This window comes from Rhinolophus hipposideros (assembly GCF_964194185.1).
Source record: "Rhinolophus hipposideros genome assembly, chromosome: 4".
Classification (NCBI taxonomy): domain Eukaryota; kingdom Metazoa; phylum Chordata; class Mammalia; order Chiroptera; family Rhinolophidae; genus Rhinolophus; species Rhinolophus hipposideros.
The window spans coordinates 63,271,312-63,297,079 of NC_138050.1; the positions used below are offsets into that span (position 1 = coordinate 63,271,312).

General features: G+C 42.4%; 1 protein-coding gene across 4 annotated transcripts in view; it reads right to left on the reverse strand.

Annotated features, from left to right (window-relative positions):
• The window catches only part of FARP1 (FERM, ARH/RhoGEF and pleckstrin domain protein 1), a 263,226-nt gene that overhangs the window by 36,091 nt on the left and 201,367 nt on the right, over positions 1–25,768 (reverse strand). For 2 of the 4 annotated variants that reach the window (XM_081047178.1, XM_081047180.1), the window contains 7 exons: positions 25,585–25,748; positions 24,790–24,858; positions 22,596–22,671; positions 21,172–21,421; positions 7,733–7,920; positions 6,422–6,511; positions 5,218–5,351 (listed from right to left, as the gene is read on the reverse strand). In XM_081047178.1, the coding sequence (XP_080903304.1) occupies positions 5,218–5,351; positions 6,422–6,511; positions 7,733–7,920; positions 21,172–21,421; positions 22,596–22,671; positions 24,790–24,858; positions 25,585–25,748 (971 nt within the window). Of the gene's footprint in view, positions 1–5,217; positions 5,352–6,421; positions 6,512–7,732; positions 7,921–20,292; positions 21,422–22,595; positions 22,672–24,789; positions 24,859–25,584; positions 25,749–25,768 lie in introns of all 4 variants that reach the window. The other 2 variants (XM_081047179.1, XM_081047181.1) reach the window with 2 other exon arrangements.

A 25,768-nucleotide genomic window follows, 5' to 3' on the forward strand; every position in this document is an offset into this window, starting at 1 on the left:
CCACTCTGTCATCTCCACTGCACCTCTGCCATCAGAGTGTCATGGTGACACCAAACTGCTCCACTTGTGAAATTTCTGGTCACCATCTGCAAGTGTCAGCCCTGAAAGTGTCTTGCCCTGAGGACCTCAGATCCCTCAAGGACATCCTCCTTATCCTCCCTGCAGAGCTCCCTTCTGTCTTGAGCCCATTACTGCACACCAGGGAACTCCTTCCAGAAACCATCTGCCCTCCCCGTCGTCACTCTCCAAGATGTGCTCTCTTCTGGGAACCTCTACCCTTGCTCTCTCCTTTTTTTAAATTTCTGGTGGCTTTTTGTGTTGCCTTTGCTGGCTCTCGCTCTGCCATAAGCTATGGAAAGTTGCCAAAAGGTGTATGATAAGATTCTGCCCGATTTACTTTTGTCTTAACATTCACTTCATCAAAGGTTTGATTCTTCTTATAATTTCCAAATCCATGGCACTGCGTCTGATTTCCTTCCGAAGCCTGAGGCAAGAGTTTACAACTGCCTGTAGGATTTCAGTATTGACCGTTCAGTTTGATGTGCCCCAAAGCAAGCTCATCTTCCCTCCATTTTACTCGTTTCTTTTCTTCTTCAACTTTTTTCTTCATTTTATGACCAGTTAACCGGCTCAAAGGTCCAGGGGCCTCCCCACTTCCCTTCTCCTTTGTCCCATGAGCTCTGACTTGTCTGCTCGGTGACATCTCCACATCCTGTCTTTCTAGTCCTCCTGGCTAGACTTCTATACTCTTTCCAAATGACTCGTCCTCAAGTTTCTTAAGAAAAAATGCAGCTGATCCTTCTTGGAAACTGTGTGCCCACGGCCTATCAGAGTGCCTCTTTGCACGACTTGTCCCTGGACCCCAGCTTCCTGCCAGCTGAGTTCTGTGCCCTGCAGGCTCTGCCGAGGCACCCTGTGCCAGAGCAGATCTTCACCCAGCTCTGAGGAATGAGGTGGCCAGTTTGTGCTCATGCCTGCCAGTCATTTCAGGGGTGGCACTCGGGACTCCTGCCTGAATGCCAAAGGTTGAAGTGGCTTTCTCTGAATGCATTTGAACAGCTGAGTAAAACGTCCTTGCTTTCAAAAGGATAAGCATTCTTCATGTTTTCAGAAGTCATCAAACCTGTTTCCTTGTTTTTGGAGAAACAGAGTAACTTGGACTTTGGCCAGGATGAAACAGTCCATCCTTTTCTCAGGTGTGTTTACTTAGGAGAACACAACATTTGGACAGGAGCAGGTGTGTTTACTGAGCCGGGGTTCAGCCTAATCGTTTAGGAAAACTTCCTGGTTATTTCTCTCCCCTGTAATTTCCCACTATTGATGGCAGTACATGACAACCTAATGTAGGACTGCAAAGGAAAAGCATGTTGGCTGTGTCATTTAAACACCAAACCTTGGGAAAATTTAGGTGCCTAATATACTTTATATTTCTTTCCACAAACAAGAATCATTTAAAATACCACTGAATAAAGTCTGCAGTTTAGTTAATAGTAATATATCAACCTTAGTTTCTTAGTTTTGATGACCGTGCATGGTGATATAAGAAGCTGACATTAGGGGAAGGACAGGGGTGTGGAGTGTGCAGAAACGCTATTGTCTATAAAAAGTTATTGAAAGAAAAAGATCAGCTTTCCCCCTTCTGTGTGTGGGGCAGAACGCTACGCCCTTTACATCGTCTCGTTAAGACCCTATGAGGTGGAGACTGCACTCCACATTTTACAGATGAAATGGAACTCTGTAGGGGCCATGGACAGCTAGGCACAGACCTCAGATGGTGGTTTGGTGGCAAATGATGACCATAGCCATGTCCATCTACATGACTCAATGTGTGTTTCCCATATCATAGTATGACAAAATAAAAATGTGTACACACACACACACACACACACACACACAGGGTCTGTCAGTCAGTAACTCAGTGTGCATTCCTTTCCTAATAAACCTCCCTGTGACCCATTCTTCTCACTGAATATATTCACTCGCAGGTTGCCTCTTCTGTGCAGGCCCAGACGTCCTTCAAGGCAGAACTGGCCAGTGACACACTGCGCCCACAGTGGCATACACACATGCATGAGAAGGCCTGGCCTTCCTTCCTCTACATGCCTGCCTACTCCTGGGACTGCACCAGTGGGCAAAACCTAACACACTCACCCACCCACTCATGTAGTCCTTCATTGCTTATAGAAGAAAGAAACCAACAGTGCAAACCAAAATGCAAAGGAAAGAATCACAGACTCTTAGGCTTTTCAGAGGCATTCCACATCACTTGTTCCAGAAAAGGGATTCACCATAGTCACCCATAGAAGCACTTTAAAAACAGAGATTTCTGTTTTTACGAAAGTTACGATGCAGGAGGACTGGATGGGGTCTGGCAACCTGTATTTTTTCAAAATGCCCTCTTCCCCAACCCCAGATGATCCTGATGCACTGCCAAGTTTGGGGTTTCACCCAATAGGTAAATACTTTCTGGAAATGGACAGTCAGCCTCTGCTCAACAAGGCCTGGAGTGGAGGGGTTCACTGTCTCACAAGCCACCTCGCATGGCTAAGGGGTGCTTAGGGCTAGGAAATCCTGTTCCACACTCAGACGTGAGGTGCCTCTTTGGATATCCACTCCTTTGTTCAAATTTTGTCTTCTGGTACAACTAAAAAGACGTGTACTCCCTTTTTTAATATGACCAGCCTGAAGGCAGCCATTGCATTTTCTAAAATCTTCTGTCTTCTAGACCAAATGCCCATAGTCCCAATAATCAATTTAAAAACACACAATGCATTCTCTCATTATACTATTTCAAATGTGAAACTCAGAATTGGGTAGAGTATTCCGAAGGCGCCCTGAGCCCGGATGGTACCAGGGGCAGTCGTTCTCCATGCCTGGGTCCCTTTGTCCTACGGCAGTGTAGGGCAAAGGTCTTCACCTTGGCTACACATTGGAACCATCTGGGAACCTTTAGGAACTACTGATGTTTAGGTCTTACTTCTCAGAGATTCTGATATAACTGGTCTTGGGTTCTCCCTGGTTATCAAGAACTTTTAAGCTTCCAGGTGATTTTAATGAGCAGCCAATGCCGACAGCCACAGATATAGACACTACTTTCTCTCCAGGTTACTCTGTCAGCTCATACTAAACTCATTCACACTCAGCCTACAGGCCTTGAATCCCTGCCAAGCCAGGTTTTCCTCGTCATGCACTTGAGGAACTACTTGAATGAACTGAATGGCAAACTTTTACTTTTATTCCTGATAAACGTTGTCCATTTGCTTTGGGTCCACTGTTGCGCGGCTACGGAAGGTTAGATCAATTGAGCAGCATATTGACTATCTATTATCTCCCTGGCTTTGACTCTTTTACGTGCTTTCTGATACCTTAATGTAGAAGATGAATAAAATCATAGATCTTTGAAAGATTACCAAAAATCCTCTGGGAAACAAATGATAGCAGCTGCTTTTTGAGCAATTGGCTATTCATAGATAAGGGCCAGATGCTAAACGTTTATGGTCACAGATAAATCTAAGAGTATGGCATTTGTTCCTAGAATGAAATACAGCTCTCTGAAGTTCTCTCTAGTGGCAGGAGCTACCTGAAGCCAGCATTCTGGGCTGCCAGGGTACCGCCAATTGGTGACATTCCCTGTGTGTGACCTCCTCACCAACATTTAAATCAACTGCCACGTGGACTGAAACTACTCTCGTGACACCAGCTAAAGATGCTCTGAGTCTACAGGAAAATTTAAGACTATATTAACATACATCTCCCTGGCCAGAAAACAAACTGTGAATTGATTTTTCCAGAGTTGTAAAGGCTCTGACTCCATTACGAAAGCATCCCTCAACTTTGTAGGAATGCTGAGGCAGCAACACGGCAGAACATAACGGTACGTTTCTAGGTAAACGAAGTCGGGCAGGTAAAATAAAGTTAGATTTTGTCGAATCTTTTTTATTTTTTTATTTTTTTTTATTTTAGAAAGTGGTATTTCTCTTACATTCACAGCACCAGCCTAGAGTAAGACTCGGAAGCGGCATTTCACTTTTTCCCCATGTTCAGTGAGGCTGATGTTGTACCTGTCATTTCTCAATCCCGGCTGTACTCTCCTCCCTGGGGCATCGCAGCCAAGCCCCCCACCTCCTTCCACCACAGGAAAAAGAACTACACATGAATTATCTCCAGGTATAAAGAACACAGAAAGCCAATGCCAGAGCGCGACTGTTGACAACGGGGAGCAAATCTGCTAACCCTTAAGCGGATGCTTGAATCCCATTATCTGGGATCACCTGGGGCAAGACAACCTGATCCAGGGCTCCTTCTGCTCCTACAGTCACCACTGCCTGGGGGACCACTTTCAGCCAAATTCTTGCCTGCAGTGAGGATACAGTGTACAACGGGTTCCATTTCTGCCCAAAACTTTGCTATTTCTCTCCTGGCATTTTTCAAATGCATGTTTAGTAGACAGTCAACTCCCCATGTGTCTACATAGAACTACTTTAGTTAAGGGTACATCAGACTTTGCATTCTACAGTGTACAAACTTTTTCCTGACTTTTGCACCACCGTCTTCTTCTCCCAGATTAATGTTTACTTGATTTATGGATAGACGTAGTATTATCTTTAACCAATCTGCTATTCGTGGACATTTAGGTCATTTCCAATCTTTTAATTCTTCCGTGGATATCTTTGTCATATGTCATTTCACGTATTAAAATGCATCCTTAAGATAAATTCCTAGAAGTGTATGTGTATGGGGGTGGGGTGGAGTGCATAGGGCTCTGTATTTTTCAAAGCATTTTTTAAACACTGAAATATAATACTGAAAACTGCATGAGGCGTACAGATACTTAACAAATGACTAGAAAGCAAGCAAGCACCAGTGAAATATTACCAATACCTCTAAAAGTCTCTCATATGTCTCTATTCTTAATAACCTTCATCGTCCTTCCAGAAGCAACTACTACATTTATTTTGTGATATTCACTTAATTGTCATAAAAAAACATGCATTTTTAAGAATTGTAAACCAAAGGGGAAAACAACCTTAGAGAGAGATCTAAAGATGTGTAGAATTGAACTGAAGGTCATTTTAAGGTTGGCTTGTCTTAAGCCAATTTTCTTGCTTTTATCTTTTCTCATGACTGCATTTAAGGAACATAAAAATAACATTTGAAAGGCAGAAAAAGAAAGGAGGGTGGGGGTGAAATATAATTGTTCAACTTAATTGTACTCACCACAGGGCTAGTCGTTGCTCAATTTCCTTGAGAAAATTTGTATGAAATTTGTGCAAAGGTTCAAAATTCAGGAATATGAGGCTTTTCAATGTTTCAGGCATGGAGTCCTCTTTGCTTACTGCGCTCTGAAACCACTGGAAATGAAAAGAAGACACACTTAGGGGTGTAAAGAGGAATGGTGTTTGCTGTTCTGCCGAAGAAATGCTGCAGCCAACCGCGCCTGGAGGACAAAAGGCTTTACTGTCGGGTTTGCAGCATTTCAGGAGCATCAGGTGTTTCCAGGCCGTACTGCTTGTCCCTTCTTTCATTAGATGGGGTGAGAGGCTCCCATCTCTTTATTACTGCTTTCTGAGATTGGTTATCAAAAAATTGCTGAAGCCAGGATGAATCTCCGAAATGGGCAGCTCCTCAAATCAAAACCTCCCTTCTGGCCAACTCACTAGGATCACTGATTTGGTGGTAACCAAACAACGCTTGGTTCAGTCCTTTAGGAACTTCCTCCATCTCTGCTCCTTTGTTAAGATGTTGAGCATGAGGGTGGCTGGACCAGAGAGATAAAGCTGCTGCCTTCACACAATGTCACTCACCTTGCTAAGGGGAGGCAGGGCTGGGTCCCAGGAAGTTACAGAGCTCCTGCCTGGGGCCAGGCACCATTCATAACACCCTGGAGGCACACGAACCCAGTGACTCCGCTGACCTCCAATGGCCTAGCTCTCTCCCAGAATCCAGGGGTCAGAAAGACATCTGTGATGCTTTGAATTTGTTTCCAAGGCTGAACAGAACTGATTAAAATAATAAAAGGCAGTCTTCTGGCAGATTCTCCTGACACAGCTCAATTTATTATCAAAGATAAAACAAGGCTTCTACTCCCTCTGAGGTTTCCTTCAAGCAAAAATAAGTAGCTTCATTTGACAATGGGCAAAACGTGAAAAATGTTCCGCATCAGTGCACGCGCACAGTAAAATGTTTCAATTTTCTCCACTTTAGATGTGCCTTTGCACTTAAGAAATCACAATTATAAAAATTTTATAGAGTATGTTCTGAATTAAATATACTGTCTTAATTTCTATAATCCAGGAACAAATGCCTTTTAATTGGAGTCACAGAATCCAACATTTAATGAGATCCAGCTTCTATCCTAAAGTTGAGTATTAGTTGAGATAAGTTATGTAATTTAATGCTTTAGGGGCACTGCTACACATACCGAAGTGATGACTTCTAGATCCTTCAGATATGTTCTCTCAGTGGTGGATACTTCCTTAGCAATGAAGTATGCTTTGTCAGTTGGGAATCTCTGCAAAATCCATAAAAAGAAACAAGACATAATAATTTTGAGTGTGAGTCTCCAAGAATGTCTTGATTATAAGGAAGTTCTGGGGAAAGTGGTACATTGTTATCTTACAATCTTTTGTTAACTGGTATCAAGGCTAAATTCTTAGTTATTCCTCTTTTTGTGTGAGAGGAACTAGAATAGGAGAATGGCGTTCCATGATGAGAAAATGGTCGAGGAATGTTTGCTTTCATGTAACTATTACCCTCAGGGCAAGGCCTGGAACGATTATGCTAGCCACCACTGAGGACTATTCATTCAAAACAGGGCATCTGAAAATTGAATGAATTAGTAAAATATCAGAGTGATGCAGTCTTCAAGGGAATAATTGAAACAGAAACCACAGTGGCCTGTGTCCCGGCTGCCATGTGTTGGTGGTGTTGGTGTGTGTTCAGGAAAGGGAAGCTATGTTGTTCATGGGAATACAAAGGGAATTGAGCTAAAGGGACAAAGGTGAAAGCAGGTAGTGACGCCATTATGCCTCCACTCTCTGGAGTTCATTGGTTAGGCGGGCAGGCAGCACCATTCCGGAGTGGGCCAGCAATTGGTTTTGCTTTCCCTTTCAAAATAAGTAAACGGAAATCCCTTGGAGGTAGCTATCTGGCTTGCTTCCCACCCAATTCCACCTGTGGAGATGCACTTGAAAGCAGAGACTCGAATAACTAGTTGCACATCCAAGTTCCTAGCAGTACTTGGAATGCCCCAAAGGAGGAAACCCAACTGTCCATCAACGGATGGATGGATAACACAGTGTGGGATAGCTATACAATAGCATATTATTCAGCCTGAGAAAGGAAAGGGATTCTGACATGTGCTACTGCGTGGATGAACCTTCAGGACATCCTGCTGAGTGAAAGAAGCCAGTCACAAAAGGACAAACACTGTCTGATGCCACTTATATGAAGTTTTCAGAGTAGCCAAATGTACAGAGACAGAAAACAGAATGGTGGCTACCGGGGCTGGAAGCAGGGGGAATGGAGAGTTAGTGTTTAATAGGTACAGAGTTTCAGTTTGGGATGATGACAAAGTTCTGGAAATGGATAGTGAGGATGGTCATATACCATTGTGAATGTACTCAGAGTCACTGAACCATATGCTTAAACATGGTTATATAGCAAATTTTATGTTATGGATATCACTCCAATTAAAGGCAAGAATCGCACTCATGTGCACAAGTGCCCACACCTTTCTCCGGCCCTCGTCCTCGTCATCAGTCCGTGGGCACGGCTGGTCGTTCAGCAGTGGGCTGACCAAGGGAGAGGCCTGCTTGGTGTCGGGGCTCAAGTTGGGGGACAAGATCACGCTGGTGGGCACAGCTCCTCCCTGCGAGTTGATGGACAGCTCTGAAAGGTGAGGGCTACCAGTCAGGGAGCCTGTTTGGGGATGAGAAGTATTAAAGAAAAAAAAAAAAAGTAATTCCTCTGGGTCCTATTTCTACTTACAATTTTCACCTTTTTAAATCTCCAGAACCTTGACTACCATATGGCAAACTTAATGAGTTTCATGATTTTCTAGTTTTTTTTCAAAGTTGCAGCTGCCTTAATACTGAAGATACCAGCGTATGAATAATTCAATGTAGCCTCAGTTATGCCATTAATGATCAGGTAGAGAACTCTGCTTCGAGAAGAATTACAATAGTTTAAAAGAATACTGTATCCCCACATAGAATCTTCACCTCCTAACTACTGCCTTAGTTTCTACGAATTACTCGAGAAAGACACGGCATCTCTATCACAAGGAAACATGGAAAATGACTAGAAAATAGAGCTATACTAATAGGAAACTAAACGACTTGTGCACCGAGGACAGACTATATCTTGTAACAATGGGCCACAGCTAAAGAAAGGTAAAGCAGCTAACTCCCCATTCTACAAAGAACAGAAGCAAGCTGGTTATACCTGGTGATGTCACTCCATGTCTCTCTCACTGTTTGGGACAGAAACACTAGCATCAAATTTACATGCAAAGCTGATCATTTAAAAATGCAAAGCTGGAGGTCATTCCATTATCCCAACTCCCCTTTATAAGTCAAAAAGTTGACAGGTAATTAATTATTCCTCTGAAAAGGATACCATGTTAAACAATATGAAAATGTATAGTTACCCATTATGAGTCAGCCAAAGGAGATGATGTGTACGTGAAACTCTCTGTCAACAGAATTTTGCAAATATCAATGTACCTCAACCCATGGAAACTAAACGGGATGTTTCAAACATACCTCTAACCTGAGTGCTTTTACCTAACTCTTGCATAATTCTAATGCAGGTTTGCTATAACTAGTGTTAGAGTAAACAAAGTTAAAGGAGCCTGCAGTCCTGTCTGTTACCATTATAAGGAAAGACAAAGTAAATGCTTTCTCCATTTCCCAATATACAGTTTCAGTTCGTTGCGACTCCGCACACTATCAAGCATCTCGGAGAGAAAGGTGAGGTGCAGTTTTCCAGACGTACCTCCATTTTCTTGACATCTATACTCTCTCTCCCTCTGGATGCATTCATATCTGTTTTGAAATTATAAGATAGGCCAGCCTAGAATGAAGTAGGGCAGTGAACTTGATCCCAGTATGAATGAACCATAGAAAAACCACCACCAGCCCCCACCCGGTCCCTCATTGATCAGCTAGCTGTGTCACCTACACAAGGTGAAAAGCCACCACACCCAGGGAAACAACAAAAAGCATACATCCTGCCCATGGGACAGTACAATGATTCTTGAAGAACAAGATCAGGAAATGTGAGGAAAAGGCAAATTCAAGAAGTTCGCATTGTAAAAATCTCTCCATTTAAATCCTTGCATTTAAAGATACAATCATTGAAATGAAGTCCTGGTGTTAGACAAAGACCCAATCACCCCACACACCACCAGACCCAGTGAAACCCAGAGAAAAAAGCCAGAAATTGCTTCACAAATGTCAATTTTATTGACACTAGTGCACAACTGAATACAATAATTTTGGAAGAATTGGAACTTGTGAAATAGAAATACTGACAACAATTAGAACTGCAATTGTTTCAAGGTACTACACTACTCTTTAAAAAAAATCACAAAAAGAAAAATGTTATCACTACAAATAGGAATTAGAAAAGAGAAATTCTGGCAGTCTATCTGGAGATCAAAACATTTCATGCATTTATGAGTTGCTGTTTGAGAATCACTTCTTATTTGTCCACCGTTATCCGGCAAAATTTGGGGCTTACCTTTAGCTCTCGCACGGTGCGTGCGATCAGGTGAGGCAGTTATAAGTGCGAACATGCTGGGCCTTGAATTTGCAGTGATGTGGAACAGAAAAAGCATTCGCCTCATCATTGAAAGAGTTGGAGCCAAGAATAAAAAGCAGTTAGAAGGCCAGTTTGAAAGAAGAGTGTGGGGTGGGGAAATGGTACCCATTAGGCCCTAGGCAGAATCCAGCAGCAGATAAAAAGCCAATTGCCACATTATGAGGGAGAAAATAAGGGTGAACACACTCAAGTACAACCACTTCCGCTCTCCAAAAGTCGAAGGCTATTGCCCTTGTGTATTCCCCTTGCGGACACTTCTAGTCGGTAGGCTGAGCAGCGGAAAGAATGAGTGAACAGATGAGGGTTCCAGGAGAGATGCCACCCTGCCAAGAAGGCAGGACACATTTCAAAGAAGATAGCAATCTAGAAGAATCCCCACTGGACCACATCAGAGATAGGATTCAGAAAATGGGCCACTCACAGTAAACTTCATGAAAACCTTGTTCCTAGGTAGATTAGGGGACAGCCCCCGGTCAGGCATATTGTTGGGTAAAAGCCTGCTGCATTCACTCATGTAGCCTAAAGATATGTGTAACCACTGACTTCACCTGTGCATACAGTCTTGGAGGATGAGCAAATTAGGGTGGCTACTTCAGCTTTCAGCTGGCTTTGTGTCTATTCCTGGGCCTAAGAAAGGCAGGGTGATGGGTGAATTTAAACTGTAAAACCAATAAATCATCAAATACCATGCAGCCTATCCTAGAAAATCGATCAGCAATTCAAAGGAAGGAAAAGATCCCAAACTCTGAAGTTTGATGTTGCTAATTTGAGCTGCATCCGTGGAGAATAGTGCTGCTCCCTGTCTGCCCCTTGCAAGAGAAACTGAAAATGTAGAGGTGGCATAGTCCAAACAAGAATATGTAGCTCATTTGCCATTCAGCAATCAATGAAATATGCTGACTAGGGTAATTAGTAGAATTTGGCAGCTTAATGACTAATTAAAATTCTCTGACTTTGAGCTAGTGTGTGACAACAGTCTGTACAAAGGGGTGTCCACCTAGGGCCCGCCTTCGGGCAAGAGTGAAAAGCTGTTGTAAAGAAAGTCAATGTCTAAGATTAGTTATTAGAACTACAAGTAACCAATTTTCACTGAAGTAGTCCATTTTACAAAAAAAAAAAAAAGGCAAACAAACAGTTGTATTGTTAGATAAAATGAGTCCACTTGATTTATCCAGCCTTATAAAGCCTGTTCAAATTATGCAGCCTGTCACCTGCTTTGAAGGCACAGCCCTGGGCGAGGAGAAGAAATTGTGACTGACAATCATTGCTATTCAATGAACTTTTAAATGCGTGGGTATTTTTATCATTTTTTCCCCTCTGTGACACATTGACAACAATTTCTTCCAGCAAGGGGCTCTAGGTAAATTTTTTTTTGGAGAGGGGGAATCTTTTGAAAAAGCACCTGGATATTAAGGCAACAGGTGAAAGAAGTTTGAAGAGATTAGAAAAAGATCAGTTATACCCTGAAAGTCTGGAAGATTCTGATTCTTTTTTAAAATTATTTTTTCTTTTTTTCAGAAATTGCCCTGCACTACTTTTAGGCATTAGTTATATTTTCAGTTAATGCCTCTTAAATCCTTTACCTCTTCCAGATGATTTAACCCTCCCCCTTACCCCCACCCATGTTTTCCTCCCTGCCATTAATCTGTATCAAGAGGACTGAGTTTGTCACCTCCATGGACCGGAAATGCTTTCACTAATACTGCTCTCAAGGGAGGCATTTCTGGTAATTGCTTTTTAAAATCCTTTTACATGTTCAGATTCTCATGGCACGAACAATTATGGAACTTCAAATTAGCACTGCTGTATTTATGGATTTCAATTTATCTCACAGCCCAGAAGCTGGCTTGGCTTCTCTATCTTTTTAATGTAAAACGCATTCATAATTCTCTCCTGACTGCTCTGAGCATGCAGCATCACCCAGGCCGCGCGAACCGTGTCGACCAGCTCTTCCTCAGAGGGACACACACAGCGGGAATGCTGGCCCAACAAGCCTGCGTCCCTCTTCCAGGACCAGGCACAAGCTGCCCAGTAAGCATCCACCACCTCCACCTATATTAAGGGCTTACGAACAAACTCACACAAACCTGGGAAAAGAGAATTTTCTAATACTTGATTGTACCTGTATAGTATTGTAAATTGGCCAATAAATTGGTAGTCTCCATTTTTTAACAGGTAAGTGTTATTTTTCCTGTGAAGGAGGAACCTAGAAAACCTGACAAAAAATTTTAAAATAGTAACCCACACATTTGTTAAACAATATTTAAATATCTCAAAAGGAGAATATTGATTGCTTTCTCAAGTCCTTTTTTTAAAATTTAAAAAAGTACAATTATTAAAAAAGTATTTATGCTGATTCTTCACTAATCCCCCAAATCAAGTTATTTATTTGGCAAGCTTTTAGGTGCCATTCATCTCTCATGATTTGTCTCCTGCTACTTGGTCCTAAAATATAGATTTTACATCTATGTATCCAGAATAGGCTCCAAAGGCACATATAGGAAATACACTATGGGTGTAGGTTTTCATCTATTTTTTTAAAAGCTCTTTTAAAATCCATACTCTCTCTCTAAAAGAGAATACAATGAACTCTCTCTGGAGATTGCATTTGAAAGCCAGCTATCAAAAACGGTCAGTGTCGTGCAGAATAATGGGTAGTCTCGAGAACCCACAGGAGTCACTCTAGTCTGATAACTAAGCTGGGTCGCACCCCAGTGGAATTTGTAAAAAATAAAAAAAGCTGACAGAGTTTTACTGGAATTAAAACCAGGAACAACAACAAGGAAAACCAGGTTATAGGATTACCAATCATAGCGGTGGTGTCCTCTTCCTGATAGCTCAGGGTGTTGAGGGTACTGTATATGTGCTTCTTAGACCAAGCTCCTTTAAGAAAAGTTTTATAATAAGCAGCTAAACATCTTCACTGTTCATCAAGCAGATCAGAAAAGCAACAGCAATGCAACTTATAAAAAAATAAAGAGAGAAATACTACTAATGGAAAAAGGACAGTGAATGCACTAGCTTGTTCTTATGTGGAAAAGATGAAGGAGAATTCTCCTTTGTTTGAACATGGTGGTGGTGGTGATGGCAGTGTTTGGGTTGGGGAAACACGGTGCTTTGTACCAATGAAAAATACCATCTTGTACTCAGGACAAAGCTTCAGCCGTCAGTGGGAAAGAACAGTTACAATTGACAGTTTTTACAGCAAGATACCTGTTAGGACAAGTAAAAGCCTCTTCAGTTTAGATTAACAAGAAATATTAATACCATGCATACACTGTTACATGAGTTTGGCCTTCCATGCTTCAAGAGTCACCAAACTCACTGTTACTGGAGAAGTCAGCCGCCTTCCCGATGCTCTAACTCCATGCTTTATTGAGATATTGCACTCTTAGGCCATGGAGAGAAGATGAAGCCAGACAGTATCTGTGACAGCCTACATTGTGGGTACATATCAAAACTGAAAACAGCTTATTGGCCATGAGAAGCCAACTGGGGCTGAGTAGGTGAGGTCTTCTCTAAATTCCACCCCCCTCAACAAAACAAACACACTAAATTCTCTTATCAATATGAACTATGTCCAGGTTTCTATTCCCATTTGAATAGATGCTACCATTCAACATATGAAGCCGTTCCTTTGGTTAGCTGTCTGAGCTCCCGTATGTAAGCTACTGCCACAGATGCTCTCGGTTTCCATCAGCCCTCTCCCCTAAATACAGTGATTCTGCTCACTTCCAAAGAACCCCCACCCCTATGCACACACAGTACAACGTTCAGGCTCGTTAGAAGACGAAATCAGGAAAGTGAAGTCTTCTATTCGCCTTTTCTTTCCCCACCCTTAATAAAATATGGTACCACCCAGGATACCTCCACATTAAAGCTTGCTGTTTAGTGAACAGGATCACTGTATTGTAGAGGAAACATGTATTCCAGGTACAAATTCGTATTCAGCAGTGGAAAAATAAAATAAAAAAGGACATCAGACAGTGCTCCAACAATGCAGGGAACAGAGGTAAACCATGCTTTGAGGATCAAGACAGAACGTTGGGGGAAAAAAGCCTTTTCTCTTAGATAGGTACATGCTGACAAAACAGTGCATACAATGGAACAACAGAAAAATGTCTTAAATTTATTAAACAAATGACAAAAATGAGAATGAAGTCCCCAGCCTTTTCTATTTTAAAATTAATTTGGTGTATTAGAAATTTTTAATAAAATATCTTATCTATAGTATTAAATATACACACAGAGAGAACAGAAGGGCATTGGATTAATGATATAGGCCAAGCTTGTGAGAGTTGGTTAGTTAGATTTTCATGGCAACTTTCCAGGCAGAAGGGGGTGAGCGTAAAGGATTGAACCCATTGGCCAGGTAGGTGTGTGTGCCGAGAGCAGCAGGTATGCGTTCTTGACTAAGGAAAACCTATCTTTGGTCTTTCTATACACCACCGCAGGCAGTGACAAATGACTTATTTCTTCCATAGGAACTTGGAGGCCCAGAAAAAAGCAGTTGTTAGCCCAGTTTCGTGAGCCAGAAAGCTGGTCCATGAGTAAGAACAGGCCTAGCACCACACCATGGCAGGCTCCAAAAAAACCCTTCTACTGTTACCTCGTTGATAGTTAGTTAAGCACCCAAATTCATAATAAAGCAGGAGCATGGCCTCCAAACTCCCTGATACAACCAATTGAACCAATTGAAAAGTAGAGTTAGTCAGTGTTCCATGCTTTTTACCGCCCCTCATCCATCCATACACACACACACACACACACACAGAATTCTCCTTTCTTCCTTAGGGCCCTTGGTTTGTGTTGCATTTTGCAGTGATTTCTAATGACTCTTCAATATTCTGAAATCGCTGCACCGGGCCCCAGCAGTAAGCTCAAGTACCTTCCAGCACCATGCATTCCCAAGATTCACAGCATTCACAGCAATAGCCTTGCACTGAACGCTTTATACCTGCTCTCAACTACACGTGTCAACAGTTGATTTTCAATCCTCCCTGCTTTCAAATACAAAGCCACCCCAAGACATAGCAGAGTAACCCAATCGGGATCCACACGGAGACCCAGATGAGCTACCTTCCACCGGAACTGACAACCAAATGCCAGAGACCAAGAAGACGTGGAAGGAAGGCTGTTTCTAGGCTAAGCTGTGAAGTCGGTGTCATTCAGTCAACCCACCGTGAAATCACCCGGAACAAATTAGAGTCTATTCCATTTTAAAAGCTTTCGGGGAAAAAAAGATTTTCGAATTCTTTCCTAGTTTCCACCAGAGTGTTTAACTGCTTTCACTGGACAAGAAAAACACATTTCTCATGCTAGAAGTTTCACCTATGTTTTCTGGAGTGATATGCTGTTTACTGTATGAAGGAAGACCTTGTTTTTCAGCACAAGACTCCTCCACCCACCTCCTTCCCAGATATAGAGCACACAAATCAGCATCTGCAACTTCTCTTCATATGGGCAATACTTGGAGATCTCGGAGGTTACAACTCAAGAAAACAATAAGTTGCCTTTTTCAAGGATGGATCCAAATAGGTGACAAGCGGGCCACTTTTGATCTTTGATGCCTACCATGGTAGGCCAAGTCATCACGGATATTTTTTTCTTTTCATTATTATTATTATTATTTTATTATTATTACTTTTTTAATAAAAAGAGGACTGCTACATCAAGTGGCATGCTTGCTTATTTTGATCTAAAAATCATGGCTTCATTTTAACTACGAGTACCAGCAACTTGGTGGTAGAGGTATGTACAAGTGTACACTAGAGACCTCATTTCCCTGTATTACATTTCAGTCAACTAAGCAGAAACAGATGGAATTAAACTAACCAGGAAAAGGCAGCGCCAGTAAATTCTTTAATGTTGCCAGAGTCAAGTTCTTCAATCACTTACTGCTTGTAGAAGTTCATTTCCTAGTACCTTTTCTTCGGTATATTCTTATGAACTTGGCTAACAGAGTCAAATGTCAACCTCAGAGAGCTACTCACAATAGATTATTTTGAAATGGTCACCTCTTGCAGATTCATAAAAACTTCTGCTATTGCAGGGACTGCATAGAAAGATTCCTTCGTAGTTTGATTTGTAAAATTTGCAGCAATAAAATAGAATCATCCCATGAAACTAGAGGAAGACCAGCCTTACAGTAACTAAGCTCGTCACTATCAGAAGAGGAAGAGTTCTAGAAAAAAGAGCCTTTCTTGGAAATGCAACTCTGAGATCTCTTTAAATTCTGGCTAACATGAATAAGAGTCTACGCAAAGAAGAGTGATCGAGATAGAAGCAAATAAACTCAAAATAAACCTAACGATGAAGGAGGCCCCAAATTTCTTAATTTAAGGCTGGGCCTACTGGTAACCCTATTACTCACTAATGGCTACAGCGGCACCAAACCCATTCTGTGCTGAATATGGAATAACATTTTAAGTGGAAAAAGTTGATTAGAAGCATGTGAACACTGATTATAGATATAAAAGGAAGCTGTTTGCACATTCACAACAGTTTTAACAAAATTTAAAATGACAGTTTAATATTTTAGTTTTTTTCTTCTTTTAGAAACTACTTGGCAACACAATAAAAATGACTCCAGGACTAATAATGCAAGTTGAGTTTCTGATTCAATTGAAGACAGACTGGATTTTGCACACTTGGTGGAAATTTCAAGAGGCTCATACTGTATTTCAATTTTGCAGGCCTAGCTTTTTTTTTTTTAAAGCACTGCTTGGCTTGAATCTTCAAAGAAGTTTTTGAGGATAAAATTGGAATTATTCACATTTTAAGTGCAGGCCACGTGGCACAATTTGGTGAGATAAATCTGTGAGAAATTCCCGAATATGAATCACATATGTGGGGAAGAATCGGGCCCACAGACTTCCTTTAATTAAATGCCTATCTAATAAAATATTGTCAAATGGCATACAGATGACTGCTAAAGGAGCTGGAGCAATTCACATTAAGTTCTGGAACTCATTAAGTGCATTTCTTCATGCTAAGAAAATTTCTTACATTTTGATTTTGCCCTGAACAAGCAGCAACAAAATCAACCACAAAAGTGTCTACAATTTACATATTTTGAAATACTATCTAACCAAAGATATTAATAGCAAACAGACTCTGGAGTAGCCCTGAGAGGCTTGAAGATTTGTTTCTATATATGGTTTGTCTTCCATGCAAGGCCTGAAGATATTATTTCATAGAGCAGCCATTACCTGAAGACTGGGGCTCCCTGTTGTGTCAGGAGACTTCTACCCTAGCTATTATCTTAGAAACATGGGTGGACAGGTCTCGGGAAACCCTTTGGAAATGTGAAAGAATTCACAGGTCTAGAGCTTCTGAGGCTTATTTTTCACACCCAGCCCCCTCTCAGATCTCCTGCACTCTTTCTTCAACTTTCTGCATATGCACGCCCTTCTTAGGCTACACCGTGAGATTCTGGAGGATAGGTAAAGAAAGACTTGGGGACCACAGTCTCACAAAAGGCAGAGGAAAGTGGGATGGTGGAGGCTGTTTGCTTGCACTGCCCTTTGCACAGTCGGAGCCCCTGTCACCTCAGCCAACTGGCTCTACCAGACTCAGAGCATGCTTAGGGTTACTTTCCCACCAATGCTGGGAATCTATTACTGCAGGCAAGTTTCTCCAGAGGCAGTTAGTGTGTACTCTCAGCGCTTCAGGATATGCGGCTTTTGAACAACCTACACCCCCTCTCTTCTGACCACCATTAATCACACCAGGCTTGTTGCTTTCATAAATACAGGCCAAGAGGCAGAAATTGAGTTGCTTGGTTGGTACAAAACCAACCGGAGAAAAACTCTATGAGCAACCCTAAAAGTGGAAAATCTTGTCAGTATAGAACTGCGTACACCACTGTGAGTCGGTGGCTTTTAACACATTTTAGATAAAATCTTTAAGAAAGAGCAAAACAAAATAGTTCTTGGAGCCTATTTTGCTTTGGAGGTTTACATTTGATGATTTGCATTGTATGCTGGGTAAGTTCATGCCTATCACTCATTCCTATTTCTTTATCAGACTGCCGTATGATTAGAGGTAAAAAGAAAATTCACTTGAACAAATTACATTCACACATAAACCACAGGATTCCAAATGTGACTCTGCTTAACTCACAGCTGACTAGATTTTTATATAGCAAATCAACATGACTTTCTAAAGTCCAAAACAGAATACGCAGAAACATGTTATAACTGCAAAACCCCCACAATAGAAAAAGCAGTCTTCCTACCTCGTATGGACTGTAATTGCCTAAGTAGAGTCTACATGATTCCTGGTCTCCAAATGACTGTAATTATAATTCCATGCAAGATTCTTAAAAATTGAAATATTGAATCAAAAAGGTCCTATTACATCAAGATGTCACATAGAGTGAAAAGCTGACGTCTAGAGGCCAAGATTCTAGTTTTAGCTTTGTCAGGGAATAGCTGTATGACTACTGGTAGGTCAGAACCAGGTTCCTCCTCCATCAAATGAAGGTTTACGCTAGGTGACCTCTGAGGTCCTTTCTAGTTTTAAAATTCTGTGACTGTTAAATATATAAATCTAAAGCAAGGCATAAATAGACTACTTCAATGAACATCTTTCAAACTATCCAATAATCAATTTGATTCATTAGTCATGCACTGAATCAAATGATTAGGAAGATAAAACAAAAGTTTGTATACCAATGGATTAAGTTTTCAGAATCCGTAAAACCAACTTCTCGACATTCATGTGGACAGATAATCACTTGTGAACCACAAGGTCAGTCAATACTTCTATTCGTTATATACTGCTGCCAAATTCTACTCGGTTTTCCAAACAGGTTTAGCTCTTCCCCCATGACAGTCACATGATGAGTTAAGTAAGGCCACTGGCATGGTGGCGAATCGGTGATGTATCTTTGTTACAGCTCTTTTCAATAATGTTGCAGTTACTTAGGATCTAAAAATTTGATTCTACAATTCATCTTTATATAAAAGTACCAAAGACTGAAAAGTAACAAAGAACGGGCATTAAGAAAAGCATTTCATTTGTGATGCTTTTCTTACTCTACAAGCAAGCCAAAAATTCAGCTAATGTTTAAAACGTATTCCACTAGATTCTAAAAGGCAATTGTGTCTGGCTGAGAAGTGACCCTTGGCTACCTAGCGGACCCATTTGGGGAGGGGGGACAAGTGACACCCCATACCAATTAAATCAAAATTTCTAGGGTCAGGGCCCAGGCCTCACTAACTTTAAAATGTGCAGCTAAGGCTGAGAAACAACGCAAGTTAAAACCAAGCTCTTCTATCTAAAACGTAGGAATGCTGGGCGAAAGGCACTGGCACAGGTGGGCACAATTTGAAAAGAAATCCAACTTTTCACTACTTACACTTTCTTCCTGCACAGAGAAACATCCACACGTCACTTCTGAAGAAAAGACACTATTCACAAAAGTATGAACATTGAGAATGTGCATAAAAACCAACCATGGGCAATAACACTGGAAAACGGTCCTTCTCTGTGCTGTGCACAATTCAAAGGCAGGCATTTAATTTGCTAACCTGCTGGTGACAACGAGCGCCTACTGTAAGGTCTTACTTTCTCCTGCATCAAGACTCAATAGCATTTCTGTGTTTCAATAAGAGATTCTGCCAGCCAGAGTTATAGCTTCGTAAACACATAACTAACAATTTGACCCACCGATGCAAACCCAAATCAAACCAGCAATCCCATGTAAATTATAGTTCATGACGATTTGACACCCTTTATATCACTTTATATGAAGTCTGGAAATAAGAAATAACTCCAAATTCTTCCAATTAAAATATTCATTACTCTTGACTAAGATTTCACCAATGCTTGACCTCAACTAGCAATCAAGTTACATTCGGCCTTGACTTTTGTCAATTCCTCACTGTATGAGGCACAGAAAAACAGCCCTCCTTTTAAAGAAGGGGGTCAAGTAAAATCGACACCTTTCTAGGATCTCAAAGATACTTCAGTTCAAACACTCAACCAAAAGGAGAGTGATCTGCATACAAAATTGAACATACACAGAAAATCTCCACATAACTACAGTACTATATGCACGATCAGATTCCTAATAAAGTATTTCTTTCTAGCCTTCAATCAAAAAGATAAACTCCTGGTAACTTGCCATCGTGGCTTCTATTTATCTTGTCCACCTTTTTTGGAAAGCAAGCCACCGTGTGAAGTTTTGTTTTTCTGGAAGATTTCAGAAGTTAGGCATGCCCTGTCCAAACATGTGCCTGTCCAAAACTTCCTCTAACAAATGTTGATTAAAAATTAACGAGTCACTAGATCAGATAATCTCCATTGAAACCCTGGCCTTATGACTTCAGCTTCCCAACACTTGAAGACACGCCTTCTAATGTCCTCACTCATCCTCCTCTTGCTCCTCACTGACATATAGGCCACCCAAGGACTTCGTACTTCTCAGCACGGAAGGAGAACTGAGCACTGCTGGATTACCAAACACGAGGGGGGGGCTCAAAGGGTTCACCATGTCAGAGTCTGAATCGCTAGATTCAGTGCCACTGCTGGTGGAGCCCTCGGTCATTTGCAGGGGTGCCAGCTGGTCCACCATGCCGCTGGCACACACTGACTGTACAAGGGGGACCTTGGAGGTGGGACCCACAGGAGGTGTCCCATTGGCCAGCATTCTACCTTCTGAACCAGCCAGGCTGGCCAGTTCTCCCTTTTCATGGCCATCGAGCCTATCCATTGTCTCTGAAGTTGATGCTACTTGGCTAAGGATGAGTGGATTCGTCTCTGACTTATTATATCTACTGGGAAGATTTCGTAAGTATGGCCTTTGTAAGACAGGGGAACCGTTTTCATAATGAGGACTCTGGCTTGGGAGAGTATCTTCTCCCATACTTCTCTCTCGAGGCTCATGTCCATTTTCAGAAACATAGCCTTGAGACCCAGTCCTGTCCCAACTCATACTTGGACTTGAACTTCTGCTACTGGGAGACAATGGAGTGGCCAGGGGACTGTGACTGCCTGAGCCCCTGAACATCTCATCTATCAGAGAGCTATGTCTTGGGAGTCTGGGGCTCCCACTCATATCAAAGGTTATGTCTGCTGAATCATCATCAAGGAATTCTCCGGAAGGAGGACGGGAGGATTTCACAGAGTGAGGGGAAGCCCTGTGCCTAGCTTCTATTTGCCTCTCATCCCTGGAGAGCAGATAAACACCACTGGTCAAATCACCCTCATAATTGTCATTTGTTTGGGACTGTGACTGGGACGCTTGTTCCCTGAGAAGATCGTATTCACTATCTACATCACTGCAGTCAATGAAAGGAATGGAAGTGCTGCTGCCTCGAGCAGCCCGGGATGCTGGACCTGTGCTTGGCTGCGGGGGCTGAGGTTTACTCTGCTGGGTCCTATCCTTAACGACCTCCTCCTCTTCCTCCATTGTCGCCTTGACAGTGCCATCTGCCTTCTTGTTACCCACGGGGCTCTTCTGCAAAGCGGGGCTTTGGTGCGGCCCGCATTCTTCGGCGGAAACTTGCAGTTCCTTTCCTTGCTGGCAGCTCTGGCCACCTGGGGAATCAGCACCTTCTCCAAGTGTAAGGCTGGCACTCTGCTGAGCCTGGGCGGGGGGAGGGCAAGAAAAGGATGAGGGAATTGAAGAGAGAAGGGAGACTGTTACACCAGAGCTGGGAAAAAAGAGAGAGACGTCAGAGTCTGATTTAATAATAACATCTCCTCAAGCTTCGAGCAGCGGAAAGGATTCCCAAATAAAGGCTGCCCTCCACAGTGTCAGAATAAGCATTCTGACACAAAGAGGGTGCTCCTGTGTATGTGTGGTCAGTATCCAGAAAGGTCTTTCCGAGTGTGGAAGCTGACAATGCAGGGTCCCCAGAAGCACCACTTAGGCTGTGTCTGCTTTCTAGGACCCACAGACTCTAATTGGGGTTTCCAAAGTGTCTATGGAACAAGAGGGCCCCTCTAGGCCAACAAGGTTTCCCAAGGAAGTGCGGGCAGGGAGAGGAAGGAAGGAAACGCATCCCGAACCCCCAAAGGCAAGCTGACACGGATTTCAGACAAATGACAAAAAACTTCTTTGTTTCTACTTCTAAGGCTAGAATGAACAGGTTAAGGACTCTTTTTGCATTCACACAATGAAATCTCCCTCATGTTCTTTCCCAACAAAGTTCTTATTCTCTTGTAGAGAAAACCCTGAAAACCCATCCAGAGACCAACTACAGGGAAAATGAGCTCTTGCCACCCTCAGAGCAAGAGTGATAATGTCTCTTGTTGCCAACTGTGGTCACTGCCCTGTAACTCGAGCCCTGGGAACTCACCACTCGGTCCTGTGCCAGTAAAAGGTCCTGACCCTGGCACCGAAGGGGAGCTACACCCATCAGTGGCAAAGCAGGTCCCGATCTCTTCATACAAGTGCACCCATATCCTGGAGGATGGGCTCTGCTCTCTCTTCTCTACTGGCTCCCATGGGTGGTTCCACCCCTCAGCTGAGTTGAGGACAAGGGAACGAGCTTCTCCATGGCAAGAGCATGGGTGGGGGGTGGGTGGGAAGTCAGCTGAAAAAGGACTCACTCCAGGGCCACTGAGCCCAGGCTGTGGGGTGCACAGCGCACAGAGCCTGTGTCTGGTCAAAGTCAGGGTACACAACTAGACTCTCCTCTATAAAACACCCCCAATGGGGAAGGATGAAGACCTCAAAAGCATACTATGAAACACAGAACTCAGTGGAGGAAGTCTGGTGAAAAAAAGAGCGATAACAGTATACCACCATTACTGACTTGTTTTGGCACTTCTGAGTTTGGCTCTGCAGGCTGCATAGCAAGGCTTCTGATGGAATGAATCTTGCTGTGTTTCCTGGGAGAAATCACACAAGATGAGAGCTAAAGTTAGGTGAGGTTTCTATTTGTGTGTTTAATGAAAAATCACAGCATTAGACACTTCCTTAATAATGAAGGCACCAAAGTAGTTTGTATAACTGTTCCCTGGAAATGGACCCAGTCATCCGTTTAATAACTCTTGTAGGTTTCAGGGGTTAAACCTTGAAAAAGTTCTCAGCAATTCCGCTGCTCCCATTTGAGGGGTACAGCTGGTTGAGAGCCCAGCAATGGAGCACGGTCTAGTTATGAGAAGAGACATTGGGAGGAAGAAGTTGAGGGGGGCAGCACGTATGCTCTGGATTGCAACCTATGGTCTAACAATATGAAATCAATTCGTGTATTCTCAGTAATGATTTTCTAGATCAGTTCTATAACAGAGGCAATTATCACTAGCCAGGTTGCTCTTTCACAGTGTTAAGTTCAGAGGAGGCTGGCGCCCTGAATGAATTCATAGACTTATAGACTCAACAGTAGAAGGAATTGGCTTTAATGCCAATAACACCTCCTGTCCTTATCTTTTCCCTTCCTTAGTCTGTCCATTTCCTCCTCCCCAGTAAACAAGCATTAGAAACTGTTCAGTGAAACTGTATAAATATAAAGAAATTATAAATGCCAATGTACATCCAGCTTTTCTTCAAAATACTCCAAAGTAACACAAAAGCTCTGAAGCACCCACATTCTGAATCAGAGAGCGAATTGGGCCACTTCTTACATGATCCTCAAAAGAATCACTGTGGACCATCCAAGAAAATTATGGGGTTTGTTATATCTAGGTAAGCATGCAAATAACCTTCTGAACATTACATTTCTGGGGAGGAGGCGGGGGAAAGGACCCCACACCTGCATCAGGAGACATACACACGGATGGTCACAGCAGCAGGTTTGTTTCAGCAAAAGCAAAACAAAACACAAAACAACTTGAATGTTTATCAACAGGGAATCAGACAAATAAAATATAATACTTTCATAATACCATAAAACAAAATACGCCTCCAAATCAGGGTAGGGTTTAAAAAGCAAGATACAGAATTATGTACAGTGTGATACCACTTGTGCAAATATAAAAAAGAGTATCCCCTAGGGCAATGCTCTTTTTTTTTTTTTTTGGATGCAAGAAGATGTGCAATAGAAATAACATGAATATGGCAGGTGTTGTCTCTGGGGAGGGAAGGAGGGAAATACAAGGCTGGTGGTTAGAGGGGGTTTAGCTATATCTGGAACAATAGCTACAGAGAAGAAGAAAAAAACTCCAGGAACCAATATGGTAAAATGTTAAGTTATTTCTTAGTTGTAGGAGTCTGGATGCTTGCTATATTCTCTGTACTTTATTGCAATGCTTAAATGTATTAAAATGAAAAAAGAAAAATGTTTTAAGAAAACATGCGCTACACAGTTCTCTCTACCTTCACTCCCCTCTTTACCCTTTGACTTAATCCCCCTGGGTTCTCTGCTTCTTCCCTTTCTGGGAGGCAGAGGGCTCTAGGGCTTGCTAACCAGGGGCTGCTTAAGCTTTGAGGCCTGGCATAGTTACTCAGTCCCTATGAGCTGCAGTGTCTCCACCTTTAAAAAGGGAATGAAACAGCACGGATCTCATGGAGCGGGTGTGAAGGTTCCATGAGTTAGTATCTGTGGAGAGCTTGGAACTGTGCCTGGCACACAATAAGAACTATAAGCATTTGCTAACAAACAACAATACTAACCCCTGTTCCTTCTCTTCCAAATTTTAATTAAAAAGTTTATAAAAATGCTTTCCATTCAAATCCCAGAATATTTAAGGACTCACCAATGAGAAAGTTTTTACAGGGCTTTCTGCCCACTGTAATCTCCTGTTCTTCTTCCCTCCCTGCCCTCTGCTGACCTCCTCTACTTCCTCATTTGGTTCTCTCAGTTCATTCTTCTCACCTCATCTTACCCCTGAGTAATGCCCCTGGGCCCTCCAATGTTCCCTCTAACACTAAACTGGCCCAGCGTGACTGTGAAGCAGTAATTCTCTAACACACTGAGACTGGGTGACAAGCTAATTAGCAGTAATTGCACAGTTACCTGGAGAGAATGACCCTTCTCACATTAGAAGTAGTGTCCAAGTTTCTCTTACCTTTCAAACTGCACTTTCTTATGTCCTCCTTCTTTAACATAGTCGAGAACCTGCTTCTGGGTCCGACCACTAAAATGAAGACCACGAGAGGACAGGGGAGAAGACACCAAGGCATTCTTTTTTAAACACACAATACTCCATCATCTTCCCCTCCTCCCCTAACTGGAGATATGTGGGTTTTCTCAGCTAGCCAGGAGTAAACACAATCCTAAAAGAAACTGTGTTTTCATGTCCAATCTGTCTCTTGATATTTCCCTTAATGGAAAATGTTTAACTAACTGAACCACTTAATATTTCTGTCATAGGTTGTTAAGCAACCACCTTGAGAGTCTGTGTGCTTCGGGAAGGCAGGGATAATTTTGTTCACGGTATATCCCCCAAAGCTAGAAGAGTATTTGACACGCAGTAGACACTCAAATATTTGCTGAAAGAATGAGTGAAAAAGGGATCTGGTGATGGGCGGGTCTACGCAGCATTCTATAAAGTTACACCAAATGTTAACAAGAGCCTTTTGCTTCTACAGAGAAAAGTCCTTTCTGACTTAGAGTCCTGTTAGGAGTTTCCTGGGTCCAGGGAGACTGCGTTGGGCGTAACTGACGTTCAAACAGTACACAGTAAGCGTCTGCCAGGAGCTGGCTGGGATGACCGAGCACACAAACCCCACCAGCTCCCGGAGGCCGACTTTCACCTTCTCTGCTCGCTACAGCGCAGCAGCTGCGATGGCGAGCAGCAAAAGGAAAGTCGTGGGGGGAATGTTCTCATGGCAAATAAGGAGGTGTGAAGCAGAATCCTTACCTGAACCGAAATGATGACCCTCGACTAAAGAGAACAGGCTTTGGCTTTGGCTTGGGCTCTTCAAAAAGTCTAAAAAAGGCATGATGTTCAACACAGATTTTCCAGAAGGACTTGCAAAAATCCCGACTGGCCATTAAGAATTCCAAGGTATCCTGGTACGAGCTCTAAAAAGAGAAAATACTAC